Here is a 14,538-nt window from a genome sequence, read left to right as displayed (position 1 = left end):
TTCTCAAAATTTTTAAAAAAACAAGAAATTTTGACTAGTTCGTGTTAAGCAAGTAAGGTTCCATTCATAAAAATAGTGGGAATGCTCTTTTGCAAATAGGAATGCCCTTGCCCTTTGAAAATGGGAACACTCTTTTGAAAATGGAAATGCTCTTTTTCAAATGGGAATACTAAATTGCAAATGCGAACACTAGTTTGCAATTTGGAATGCTAAGTTGAAAATGGTAATATTAATTTGCATATGGGAATACTAAGTTGCAAATGGGAATACTAGTTAGCAAGTGGGAATCCTATGTTGCAAACGGTCTAGTTCGCAAATGAGAATACTAAGTTGCAAATGTGAATACTAATTCGCAAATGGGAACACTAAGTTGCAAATGAACTTTAGGAATACTCAATGCCAGATATTTAACCATCATAGATAGCTCAGTAAAAGTTAGTATGTGTAAGTAAGATTAATTTAGTTAATGGGGTTTTGTTAGCTCAGCTAAATTAAGTAAGTATCGTGAAATGGTAAGATTATTAAGTAACAACTAGTTGTTTAGCAGTTAGTCATGCACAGTTGAGGATGAGAATTACTATTAATTTAGAACACATCAGGATCTTGGTGAAATCTAGCCCCCTTTTAACCTTTATAAATTTTGGGGTTGTATGTATACTTATGAAAGAAGATAAAAGGGGAATGTGACATGTTTAATATAAGAAAGTAAATGGGTAAACTAGTAATAGATGTAGGTAACTATTTACGTTAAAGTTGTATGAAGAATGTGAGCAAGTCATGACGTGGACATTAGAGAGGTTGTACCTTATACCTATCCATATCATAAATGCTAATGTGCGCAAAGTGGTATATAAATATCTAGCAAATAATGACCAAGCACAACGAGTAATAAAAACCTAGAATACCCTAAACCAAACCACTAGCAACATGCAAGTGAACCTATCGGGTGTAGAATAGTTATGGGAAGATCGGGAATATCAAACCCTAGAGACACTTATTTAAATAACGAGACTAGTTTTAAAAGCTAATTTAAAGTATTAATTAAGAAAATATATATTTTTGGATTTTTATTTATTTTATTTTAAAAGATAACAATTATTTATACTAAATACTTAAATAAATTAAAGTAAACTAGAAAATTAAATTACCGAATAAAAACTTTAGCAAATTCAAATATGAGAAAGATTTACCCAGGCAAGGAATCTGAATTGTGACAACTTGGGCTCTTATCGGTTACGTGAAAATTTTATGGGAACCGGGAATCTAAAGATATGAAAATCTAGGAACCTTAATGGATCCTTAATCACTCTCAAGGTGTCACCGAAAAAGAAATCTTAGAGATCATGTAAAATCACCGGCTTATTAGTTCACCTGTCAGTTCACCAATTATGATTAATTACCCTATAAAATAGCTAACCCGTCGGTTTAACTATCTCAATGCACCAAAGTACACGGGGTGGTTTTGAACAGTTTAAAGGACACGGGTAAACAGTGAAATTAAGGCAAAAATTGGCAAACCTCCTGTCAGATAATTTAACCTAAAACCCTAAAAACGCAGACAAACCCGACAACTTATCACCCGCCGGATATTTAAGCTAGTAAGAATATAAACTTCTAATAATATGCCAAAAATCAGTTTCTATGGTAAATGAGCTCAATAAACCATAAACAAGTTGCAAACACACAGTAAACAACCCTAACATGCAACCTATAATCGAAAGACAATCAATCAAGTAACATGTGAAACATTCATTCAGACATAAATCAAAAGTAAATACGCATGAGACACATCCAATAAAACTAATCAAAACTTTTAATTAATCAAAATCCCAATAACAAAACCCGAAAACCGACAAGTCCAAAGCAATCAACAAAACTTCATCACAAGCCTAGATAACTAAAAGAGTTTAGCCAACAATCAAGTTCAAAACAATAAAATATATAAGTTCAAAAATTGAGTTCAAAATAAAGATAATAAAATCAAACCAATCTTGAAGTAGATGTGAATCCGAACACAAAACCGTTTCCTTCTCTCTCGAATAGACAGTATACTCCAAATAATAATAATGGTTGGAGCTTCTTGTGGCTGTTGTCTACTTGGATTCTCACACCCCACAAAATATAATAGTAATAATGCTAGTAATGTAGTTGTGGTGATTTGCGCCTCCCAAACAAAAAAACTCACGTCAACTCCCAAACAAAAAATATAATATATGTAATAATGCTATGCGGCTCTCTGTCCCTCTGACTTCGATTTTCTCCAAAAAAAACCCCACGTAGAGTTTATTAACAAAGCTTGAGGCCCTTTTCTTCCAAGCAAAAACAAACCGACCTCTCTGTTACTTATGGGCTTTCGTTGGTCTAGTCCATTCTACAAATTAAACCCATGTGAAAATTTAGTGCTTTGATCCACTTAATAACAGGCTTCACATCAGTTCGTCAATTTAATACATAAGAAGAGGCAAACATTAGTTACACCTTTATATAGATTTAATTTATATAATTCAACGTTTTACTTCACATTTAGTAATCACATTTTTCTTTCTTTTTTTTATATTTAAACCTTTTAAAACTAAAAGAGACTATGTATAAAAAGCACTGTTACTCAACGGTCTCAATTTTAGTAAAAGTATTCCACTTTAGCTCGTTTAAACATCAAACCTTTAAAGTCAAAATATGAGCCAATTAATAATGATATTCAATAAAAATATGGCTCCAAAAGTATTTAAAAGTGTAGAAAATATTAATATAAAAATATATAAATTAGACCACATCAAATATCCCCACACTTAAACTTTTTTCGTCCTCGAAAAATATATAATGCAATGGAATCATAATTCAAGATCAATCTTTAAAACATATATGTTATCTTTTAAGCATAAATAAACGCAAAAACCGCGATTGCCGATATTGTTGTCCACTTAAACCCAGCCACCAGCCTCTCAAGCCCCCAATTGCATTAAGCGTTTTAAGTCAAAAAAATCAAGGCTACACCTACCCCATCTCAGACAAAGAGAGCTAGATGAACTAGAGTCGAAGCAAACTGGCTCAACAAATCACCATAAGCCAAGGACTCGTTGATGGTACTAATTAGATGCACTCGGTGAAATTTGATGGATGAATGGTCATGTGGAGGTCGTACGAGCTATTCCTAAATATTATTGGACTTTGTCCTATAAATCCCTAATTTGATATTTATTGACTAAGAACCTTCGAGCCCCAATAGTGTATCATCAGAGTCACTATCCCCTTGGTAACACGTAAACTCTAAGTCCCGTCTAGTATGTGCATCTTTGGCCTCTTTTACTATTTTTGAGAATGCTTCTTTGGCATTTTGCAATCTTTGAGAATGCTTCTTTGGCATTTTACAATACATAACTTTCTTCACAAGCATTTTGCTTTTCTTGAACAACTTTTGAGAATACACAAACTTTCAAAACATAATTTTTTTTTATATCACCCTAAAATATATAACTATTTCTAAGCTCGTTGAAAGATGAACATGTGGTGTGTGCTGGTTTGAGTGCATCTAAGTATAACCATCTCAAAGTTTTTAGATTATGGTAATCCTCCCTAAGCATCGAAATTCGGTTTCACCGTTTTTCAAATTATTAGATATATAAAATCTGCTAAAGAGGGCTATCAAAACTAGTTGGGCCTACCGACACATCCCAAATTAAGTGCGCTATCTGTTATTTAATCTCATATATAATAGTAGTTTTAAAAGATCAACCTTAAACAATAATATCATTTTCCATTATACGCAAAATATATTTCGGGACATTTTTTTTAAAGTTTTTCAATTTTTTATTTCTTTATATAACTTTTTTTTTCGATTTTTTTTTTATTTTTTCTTTTTTTTCGATTTTTTTTTCACTTTTTATTTTATTTTATTTTTAAATATTTTTTTTAATAAAATTAAAACGTCAGTTTCTCATCCCCACACTTAAATTTCGCATTATCCTCAATGGAAGGAAGGAAAAAGACAAAAATAAAGCAGAAATAAAATAAAACAAAGCATAAAGAAAATGGAACGGACTCCCCTGGTAATATGGCAATGATATGTGTATGTCATGTTCCAATAAAGCGACCGTATAGCATTTCATTCGCGGCCGCAGCTTTTGGGTGCCCTCTACAATCAAATAAGCTCAGAACGCACCCGTCCGAATGGAGATTGAGTACGAACGAAAGTATCCAAACCTGCAACACAAAGCTCAAAGCACCCAAAGCAGACATCAAACAGACTCTAAAAACTTAAAACAAACTCAAAATAAAATAATAATAATAATAATAGACTAAATAAAAATATTATACAGACTCTACACTCGGGTATTTCCCGAGGCCTATCCCTATCAAGCAATCAAAGTAGGGATGTCGAGGAGAAATACATCTTCCTCAACCAAATCAACCGGCCCACCGATATAATGCTTTAACCTATGGCCATTGACCTTCCACTCTCTCCCCTCATGATCAACTAACTCAACTGCACCGTGCGGAAATGCCGCTTTCACCGTGTATGGACCAACCCATCTCGATCTAACCTTTCCTGGAAATAACTTCAGACGGGAATTATAAACCAACACACGATCCCCACACTTGAACTCTTTCACTTTCCTCAACTTCTGATCATGCAATGCCTTCGTATGCTCCTTATAACTCCATGATCTCGCATACGCCTCATCTCTCAACTCCTCAACCTCATGAATTTGGAGATACCGGTTTTTCACAGCTTGAGTCAGGTCAAGATTAACAGATCTCAACGCCCAATATTCTTCATGCTCCAACTCAACCGGTAGATGACACGCTTTCCCGTATACCATCCTAAAGGGTGTGGTCCCAATAGGCGTTTTAAAAGCTGTGCGGAAAGCCCAAAGTGCGTCATCCAACTTGTCAGGCCAGTCCTTTCGGTTCTTGCCGACAGTTTTCTCCAAAATTCGTTTAACTCCTCGGTTTGCATTCTCCACTTGCCCGCTCGTCTGTGGATGATAGGCGGTGGACAATCGATGGGTGACCCCATATCGTGCCAACACCTTCTCTATCTGGGCATTACAGAAATGTGTGCCTCTATCACTAATCAAAGCTTTGGTAGTACCAAACCGACTAAACAACCTCTTCAAGAATCCCACTACAACTCGGGAATCGTTAAGGGGAAAGGCTTGAGCCTCAACCCACTTGGAAACGTAGTCGATAGCCACGAGAATGTATCGGTTCCCTCGAGAAGAAGGGAACGGACCCATGAAATCAATGCCCCAAACGTCGAAAACCTCACAAACCTGAATAGGGTTTTGGGGCATCTCATTACGGTATGAGATGTTACCAGTGCGCTGACATGCGTCACACTGTCTGACAAACTCGTGCGAGTCTTTGAAAATCGATGGCCAATAAAATCCGGAATCTAAAACTTTCCTAGCGGTGGAAGAAGAACCATGGTGACCTCCAGTTAAACCCTCGTGAAAATGCCTAAGAATCTCACGGTCCTCTTCTCTACTCACACACCTCCTCAACACTCGATCGACGCCTACACGAAACAAATACGGAGAATCCCATATGTAGTGGCTGGCATCTGCGAAAAACTTCCTCCTCTGCTGATAACTCATGCCCTTAACCACTACTCCTTCGGCCAGATAATTCGCAATGTCGGAGAACCATGGCAGACCCTCCTCTTCAGCACTTACGTACAACACTGGCTATCTCTCGAATCTCACTCTCACCATCATCAACGACTCGTGGGGGAACTTATCCCCGATGGCATCCTCTCTAATCTCCTCTCTCTTCGGATCCTCCAGGCGTGATAAGTGATCCGCAGCTACATTCTCCGCTCCGTTTTTATCTCTAATCTCAATATCGAATTAAGAAAGCAAGAGAATCCATCGTATCAGGCGAGGCTTGGCATCTTTCTTGGCGAACAGGTATCGCAATGCCGCATGATAAGTATAAACGATGGTTTTAGAAAGCACGAGATAAGAACGAAATTTGTCGAACGCGAAGACCATTTCTAGAAGCTCCTTCTCAGTAGTCGTGTAATTCTCCTGAGCGTCATTGAGGGTCTTACTCGCGTAGTAGATAGGATGGAAGTGCTTGTCCTTCCGCTGACCTAAAACAGCCCCGACTGCAAAATCACTAGCGTCGCACATGAGCTCAAAGGGCAAGCTCCAGTCGGGTGCTACTAAGATATATGCATTAACCAACTGCCCCTTGAGAAACTCAAACGCCTTCAGACAATCAACATCGAAGTCGAATGCGACGTCCTTCTCTAGAAGGCGAGTCATGGGCTGGGTGATCTTAGAAAAATCTCTAATGAACCTACGATAAAAACCCGCATTCCCGAGAAAACTACGAACGGATTTCACACTAGTCGGTGGAGGAAGTCTACTAATAGTGTCGATTTTAGCTCTGTCTACCTCAATACCGTCTCGCGAAATCTTGTGCCCGAGCACAGTGCCTTCAGTCACCATGAAGTGGACTTCTCCCAGTTCAACATCAACTTCGTCTCTATACACCGTTTCATCATCCTCTAAAGGATGGAAAGACATTGATCGAATGAGTCCCCAAATACCGAAAAATCATCCATGAAAACCTCCATGGAACTCTCGATCATGTCCTGGAATATCGCTACCATGCAACGCTGGAAAGTAGCCGGAGCATTACATAACCCAAAAGGCATACGTTTGTATGCGAAGGTACCGTATGGGAATGTAAATGTGGTCTTTTCCTGATCCTCATGTGCGACCGGGATCTGAAAATAACCTGAAAATCCATCAAGAAAACAGTAAAACTGTCGTCCCGATAGACACTCCAACATATGATCAATGAACGGAAGAGGAAAGTGGTCTTTCCTAGTAGTGTTGTTAAGCCTCCTGTAGTCGATGCACACCCGCCAACCTGTGACTGTCCTAGTCGGAATAAGCTCGTTACGTTCGTTAGTGACAACTGTCATCCCTCCCTTCTTAGGGACAACCTAAACGGGACTCACCCATGAAGAATCAGAGATGGGATAGATCAAGCCTGCGTTGAGGAGTTTGATAACCTCCTTTTTGACAACCTCTGACATGTTAGGGTTAAGCCTTCTCTGAGGTTGGATTACAGGCTTGTACTCATCCTCTATGAGTATCCTGTGCGTGCAAAAGTTGGGGCTGATGCCCTGGATGTCCATGAGTTTCCACGCAATAGCCTGTTTATGTGCCTTGAGCACATCAACCAACCTCGATTTCTCATCATCCGCCAACTGAGAAGAAATGATGACTGTTAAATCGGCGTCACCGTCCAAGAAAGCGTACTCCAAATGAGGAGGTAGCTCTTTAAGTTCGAGGGACGGTGGTGCCTCAATCGATGGTCTCTCCTTCGGTCCCTCGGTGCTATCGGCAACCGTGAACACCTCGGGGTATTCAGGAGGTGAGCTAACAAGAATGCTCAGGTCGTGCTCCGGGGGAACATCAACCTCGTCCTCCTGATTGAGCAAATATGCTCCAGAAATATAATCAAGACATCGTTCGAACTGAGATATGAACGTGTCAAGAAAGTAAACGGAATCGTCCTGACTACTGGAGTTTCTCATTTATTTGACGACATCGAAGGTGACGTTCTCCTTCCCTACAAGAAGTGTAATTTTTCCGTCGAAGACGTCAATAAGCGCTTTAACAGTACGCAAGAAGGGTCGTCCCAAAATGAGTGGAACCTGATCGTCAGCCTCCATGTCAAGAATAACAAAATCCACGGGAAAAACAAATTTATGGACTTTAACGAGTACGTTTTCCACAATTCCCCCCGGATATTTGACCGAATGGTCGGCTAAGGATAAACTCATGCGCATTGGGACCGGCTCGCCCAGGTCTAGCTTTTTATAGAGAGAATATGGCATAAGATTAATGCTAGCACCTAAATCGGCCAACGCGTAGCTCTCAATCGAGTTGCCAAACAAACACGGAATCGTGAAGTACCCGGGTCTGCTAATTTCTCTGGCAGCTTGTTCTGGACTACCACAGAGCATCCTTCATTAAGACATAATGTCGAAAGCCCCTCCAGCTTCTTCTTATTCGAAAGAAGATCTTTTAATAATTTGGCATATTTAGGCATATGCTGGAGTGCCTCGAAAAACGGAAGATTGATTTTTAGCTGTTTAAACATGTCCAAGAAATGTCCATATTCCTGCGCGTACTTCTGCCGCAGAAGACGAGTTGGATACGGAACTCGAGTAAGATCGATTTCGGGACTCTTATTATCTTCAATCTTCTTCTCGACAACTTTCTCTGCAGGAGACTCACCGTTTGACGCGGTACTTGCTGGGACTCGCCTCTCGTGCGTCCTCACAGGAGTCTCCATCTCTATCTCCTCGTCCACCGCTCCTCATCATCTGCCGGCGACTGCTCTCGATCACCTCCTCTGCCATTACGGGTGGTCACCGCCTTCAACTGTGCCTTCGGGTTAAGCTCTGTGCTGCCCTGAAACGCTCCGACCTGTTTATTATGTAGTATCTGCTTCATCATCTCATCCACCTTTCGAGACATTTCCAAAAACGACGACTGCTGGTTCTTCAATAAGGTGTCGTGCTCAGCTAGTCTCTGCTGTGTGTTATTATCTCTGTCAATAAGGTGGGAAAGCATGGTAGATTGCTTAGTTAGAAGCTCCTTAAGATCCGGATCCATACCGCTACTCCTTCCCGCACTTGAACTCCTTGCTGCCTCTGGGTCACTAAAATGCTCCTGCCTCTGCTGAAAACCCTGAGCATTACCTCCTGACCTCCAACCATAGTTGGAGTTATTTCTCCATTTTGAGTTACCGTAGGCATTCGCTCCCCGACTCTGATTACCCAAGTAGTCCACCTTCTCCTATTGATCGACCGAACAAGATACTGTATCGTGCCCTCCACGACAGATTTTGCATTTCTGAGCGATCTTCTTCAACTCTCGGATATCTTTCTGCATTGCCTCTAAGGCAGCCGCGATGGTAGTATCATTCGAGACCTGATAAATGCCTCGAGCGGAAGAGGTGGTGGTTTTAGAAGCACCTCGGGCGGACGGCTCCTGCTGCTCGGCTAGGGAAAAACTCTCAAACAACGACTGACACTCATCTATATCCAACTTCTCTAACATGTTTCCTCCAGCTGACATATTGAATCTCATCCGCATCTCAAAAGTTAGCCCGTTATAGAATTTCTCGACTACAGCCCATTCGAGTAGACCATGCTGGGGGCATCTACTAAGAAGATTATGAAACCTTTCCCAAGCCAAAGGGTATGGCTCGTCAGGGTCCATACGGAAGGAACAGATCTGATCATGAAGTCGCGAGGCTTTAGATGGCGGAATGTACTTCTTAAGGAATTCAGCTTGAAGATTATCTCAGGTAGTGATGGACCCAGGGGGAAGGTTTTCCAGCCACGATGAAGCACGACCCTCTAGAGAAAATGGAAAAAGATGAAGGTATATAGTAGCACGAGTGACGTTGGCAATATTTAAAGTGTCGCAAATACGAGGGAATTTGTTCAGATGGCCAAGCGCATCCTCGTCTTCAAGTCCGTGAAATGGGGCAGAATTAGTGATGGAATTTATGACGTTGGTCGGAATCTGCCAGTTATTAGCATCGGGCATCGCCAGACGTGTGATTGCAGACCGTCTCCCCATCACTCCCTCGTTCGCTCTCGAGTGAACCGTACGCCTAGGGGGGTTATCGTCACCCATATCTAAAGTGGAATCAGAAACGTGTACCTTGCTTTCGTGTAGAGCACGTGCAATCTCTTGAAACTCCCTACAACGCTCACGAAAATCTCTCTCGGGTTCGTCTGAAGCAGTGAACTCTGGTGGTCCTAGTGAACGTGTACGTCGCATATGCTGAAAAACAAGTATAATAGTAAGGACCTAAGCTTATCCCTAGAGCACACAAATTACAGTCAAGGCACAGATAGCAATCAAGAGCAATTAAATAATAAAATAAAACTAATTAACTAAAACTAAAACTAAAAACAAATAAAAGCAAATAGAAACTAGTTCGCTATTACCAAGTGTCCCCGGCAACAGCGCCAAAAACTTGATGTGCGCAAAGTGGTATATAAATATCTAGCAAATAATGACCAAGCACAACGAGTAATAAAAACCTAGAATACCCTAAACCAAACCACTAGCAACATGCAAGTGAACCTATCGGGTGTAGAATAGTTATGGGAAGACCGGGAATATCGAACTCTAGAGACACTTATTTAAATAACGAGACTAGTTTTAAAAGCTAATTTAAAGTATTAATTAAGAAAATATATATTTTTGGATTTTTATTTATTTTATTTTAAAAGATAATAATTAATTATACTAAATACTTAAATAAATTAAAGTAAACTAGAAAATTAAATTACCGAATAAAAACTTTAGCAAATTCAAATATGAGAAAGATTTACCCAGGCAAGGAATCTGAATTGTGACAACTTGGGCTCTTATCGGTTACGTGAAAATTTTATGGGAATCGGGAATCTAAAGATATGAAAATCTAGGAAACTTAATGGATCCTTAATCACTCTCAAGGTGTCACCGAAAAAGAAATCTTAGAGATCATGTAAAATCACCGGCTTATTAGTTCACCTGTCAGTTCACCAATTATGATTAATTACCCAATAAAATAGCTAACCCGTCGGTTTAACTATCTCAATGCACCAAAGTACACGGGGTGGTTTTGAACAGTTTAAAGGACACGGGTAAACAGTGAAATTAAGGCAAAAATTGGCAAACCTCCTGTCAGATAATTTAACCTAAAACCCTAAAAACGCAGACAAACCCGACAACTTATCACCCGCCGGATATTTAAGCTAGTAAGAATATAAACTTCTAATAATATGCCAAAAATCAGTTTCTATGGTAAATGAGCTCAATAAACCATAAACAAGTTGCAAACACACAGTAAACAACCCTAACATGCAACCTATAATCGAAAGACAATCAATCAAGTAACATGTGAAACATTCATTCAGACATAAATCAAAAGTAAATACGCATGAGACACATCCAATAAAACTAATCAAAACTTTTAATTAATCAAAATCCCAATAACAAAACCCGAAAACCGACAAGTCCAAAGCAATCAACAAAACATCATCACAAGCCTAGATAACTAAAAGAGTTTAGCCAACAATCATGTTCAAAACAATAAAATATATAAGTTCAAAAATTGAGTTCATAATAAAGATAATAAAATCAAACCAATCTTGAAGTAGATGTGAATCCGAACACAAAACCGTTTCCTTCTCTCTCGAATAGACAGTATACTCCAAATAATAATAATGGTTAGAGCTTCTTGTGGCTGCTGTCTACTTGGATTCTCACACCCCACAAAATATAATAGTAATAATGCTAGTGATGTAGTTGTGGTGATTTGCGCCTCCCAACCAAAAAAACTCACGTCAACTCCCAAACAAAAAATATAATATATGTAATAATGCTATGCGGCTCTCGGTCCCTCTGACTTCGATTTTCTCCAAAAAAAACCCCACGTAGAGTTTATTAACAAAGCTTGAGGCCCTTTTCTTCCAAGCAAAAACAAACCGACCTCTCTGTTACTTATGGGCTTTCGTTGGTCCAGTCCATTCTACAAATTAAACCCATGTGAAAATTTAGTGCTTTGGTCCACTTAATAACAGGTATCACATCAGTTAGTCAATTTAATACATAATATGAGGTAAACATTAGTTACACATTTATATAGATTTAATTTATATAATTCAACGTTTTACTTCACATTTAGTAATCACATTTTTCTTTTTTTTTTTTATATTTAAACCTTTTAAAACTAAAAGAGACTATGTATAAAAAGCGCTGTTACTCAACGGTCTCAATTTTAGTAAAAGTATTCCACTTTAGCTCGTTTAAACATCAAACCTTTAAAGTCAAAATATGAGCCAATTAATAATGATATTCAATAAAAATATGGCTCCAAAAGTATTTAAAAGTGTAGAAAATATTAGTATAAAAATATATAAATTAGACCACATCAAATGCTTATGGGCAGTATGTGAGTGCTTATATGATAGACAGACGCTCCTAAAATGGATATGGATAGATTTTCCTTTATGGAAATGATAGTGCTTTTTATGAAAAGGAAAGCACGGACACAGTAAAGGAGTAAAGGCTATATTGTTTTTAGGGCACATGTTGTTATGGTAATATAGTCTAGCTATAGATACAAGGTACTGAAAGTGGGTATAATATACATACATGTGGTTTACTTATTGATACAATGAATTGAGTGATAGAATAATATATGTGTAATATGGTCCAGTTATGGATACTATGGTAAGGTGATCAAGTTATGGATACTAGGGTAAGATGGTCCAGTATAGATAAAAGGAGAATGTGGTCCAGCCATGTATACTATGAGATTGTGGTTCAGTTATGGATACAATGAACAGGTGGTCCAGTTAGGGATACTAAGTGTGGTAGCTAATAAGTGTGTGCGTACATGTGGTATCAAAGCACAAGTTTGAGAGAATTAGGCATCCTTGCATGCTTAGACTCAAACAGAGAATGGGACCGAAGAAGTTATTACGAATAGTCGTATGTCACTCAAGCAAGCTCGTAAGTAGTAAAGAATAAGATTGTTTTGAATGTTAGAATGCATGATTTTAGCAAGTATGGAAGTATATGTTAAAGTACATGTTTTAGTTCACGTGTTAGATTGTATGCTTTGATATAAATTGTTGTGAATGCTAGCTTAATTGCTAGAGATAAGGTTTTATGAATGTTTATAGTATGAGTGTATAATTAATGCGAGTAAGTTGTAGAACATAGCGCAAGTGTGGTCATAAAGGGAAGTATGTAGGTAAAGAGGAGTAACGCGATTAGTTAATTTCAATTGGCCACAATCATTAACTGTTTACCTTACATGTCTTGTACTAAGTAATTCCTGGAGTCATATCGTTTGTGTTTCTTTAAAGAAGTGCATCATTGGATGGTACATGAGGACAAAGATGAGTAGGTCATACTAAACGCCACAGTGAACCATGTGCCAATCGGACATCCTCTATGGAAGCAAGCACTAATTTGATGAATGAGTATAGTAAGACTCCAGTAGTTGAAGGTGATGAGGAAAGGTGACCTAACATTGGAAATGTTCAGGAGTGTCAGCCAACCCAAAAGGGCAGCTGCAGCCAACTGTGGATTCATAGAACAAGGCAAGACTTGAGTAGTCAAGAAGAGGAAGATGTATCCGCATAGACTTCATGATCAAGCTACCTTGGATAGTTAAACTCATGAACCCTATGTGTTGGTGCAAACGTAAGAATGGAAGAAGGTTTAAATGGTTATTTAACGAATTCTCAGGCAATTTATGTAACGGTTAGGCTTAAGAATTGAAAGAAGTGTTCTATCTTAAGAGGTAGGCTAAGGGATTTCAAGAAGTACTCATATGCGATAAACTAGAAATGTTTCCTTTTTGAAATAAACATGTTTTTAACGTATTGCAAATCAGAATATTCGCTAAAGGTGGTAATTTGGACTGAATGATCATTTAGTGTTTGGTACCATGATAGTAGGTACGATGTTTCTCCATGAGAGACAATAAAAGAAAACACGCTTGAGGAAAGGATGGAAAGTTGCTAAATTTAATGTATCGTCAGGAGTTTATGGACAAACTACCTGGGACAACTAAAACTCATAGACATTGCCTGATAACCGTAAGGCTATGAACGAGAAGCGTAGACAAGAAGCTAACACGGTTCGAGAAAGGATGAGACTACGTGTGAGATAATAAGTGAATACAGGAAGTATTCTTTGGCAATGGTTTAGCAGGTTTCGAGGACAAAATCTCTTATTAGGTGAGTAGACTTGTAACATCCGTCTTCCTAAAAAAATTATAAAGATTTTATTATTATTATTATTATTATTATTATTATTATTGTTGTTGTTGTTGTTATGTTTATTATTATTATTATTATTATTATTATTATGTGTTATTATTTATTTATTTCAAATAATAATAAGTTGACTGATGAGATTAGAAATAAAAATACATACTTGGGAGTGGTTAAGGGCTTAAGGTCCATGAGCTTTGCCTATAAAAGCACATTAGACCCTAAAACCCTATAAACTCCTCATTTAATCCATTTCCTACACACACTCTCCAATTCTCCATCTAAGCCGGATCTAGAAACAAGAGGAACGATCATTAATTATCTAGTATTTGTGTGCCATGAATTCAATAAGAAAGATCAAGATCCGACCCGAGTCAAGATCCAAATCCGAACCGACCTCGAAAAGCTATGTTTTAGCTAAAAAGCTTATCAATTTTAGGTCGGATTGCCATAGAAATTGGGATGGTATTAGATTGAGATATTATGAATGTTAAAGTTGCGAACTTTATCACAAACGAGCTAAGTGGTTCGGTTAGAGTTAAACGAGTAAAGTGCGGTTCGTAAAAATGATTGGTGAATGAAGTCGGTTTTACATGAAATTTAGTATGCCACTAGATTGGGATGGAGCGTGTTAAAGTCTCATAGTTTATTATAGACGAGTTATTTGGACTAGTTCATGTTAAGAAAGTAAGGTGCGATTCATAAAAAGATGGGAA

The 14,538-nt window shown here is 38.3% G+C and overlaps 1 protein-coding gene across 1 annotated transcript; it reads right to left on the bottom strand.

The window, feature by feature from the left end:
• Positions 1 to 7,555: 7,555 nt before the first annotated feature.
• On the bottom strand, positions 7,556 to 8,319 carry LOC143529131 (uncharacterized). The gene is made up of 2 exons (XM_077024988.1): positions 7,921 to 8,319; positions 7,556 to 7,834 (listed from the first exon to the last, which is right to left on the bottom strand). Exons 1-2 carry the CDS (start codon positions 8,317 to 8,319, stop codon positions 7,556 to 7,558), a joined length of 678 nt encoding a protein of 225 aa, XP_076881103.1.
• Between the last annotated feature and the right edge of the window lie 6,219 nt (positions 8,320 to 14,538).

The sequence above is a fragment of the Bidens hawaiensis genome, unplaced genomic scaffold, assembly GCF_021521415.1.
Source record: "Bidens hawaiensis isolate Kalapana, Puna unplaced genomic scaffold, B.hawaiensis_p1.1 tig00008501_1, whole genome shotgun sequence".
Lineage (NCBI taxonomy): Eukaryota > Viridiplantae > Streptophyta > Magnoliopsida > Asterales > Asteraceae > Bidens > Bidens hawaiensis.
Note: the sequence above shows the minus strand (reverse complement) of the source record. Positions and strands in the feature narration are given on the sequence as shown.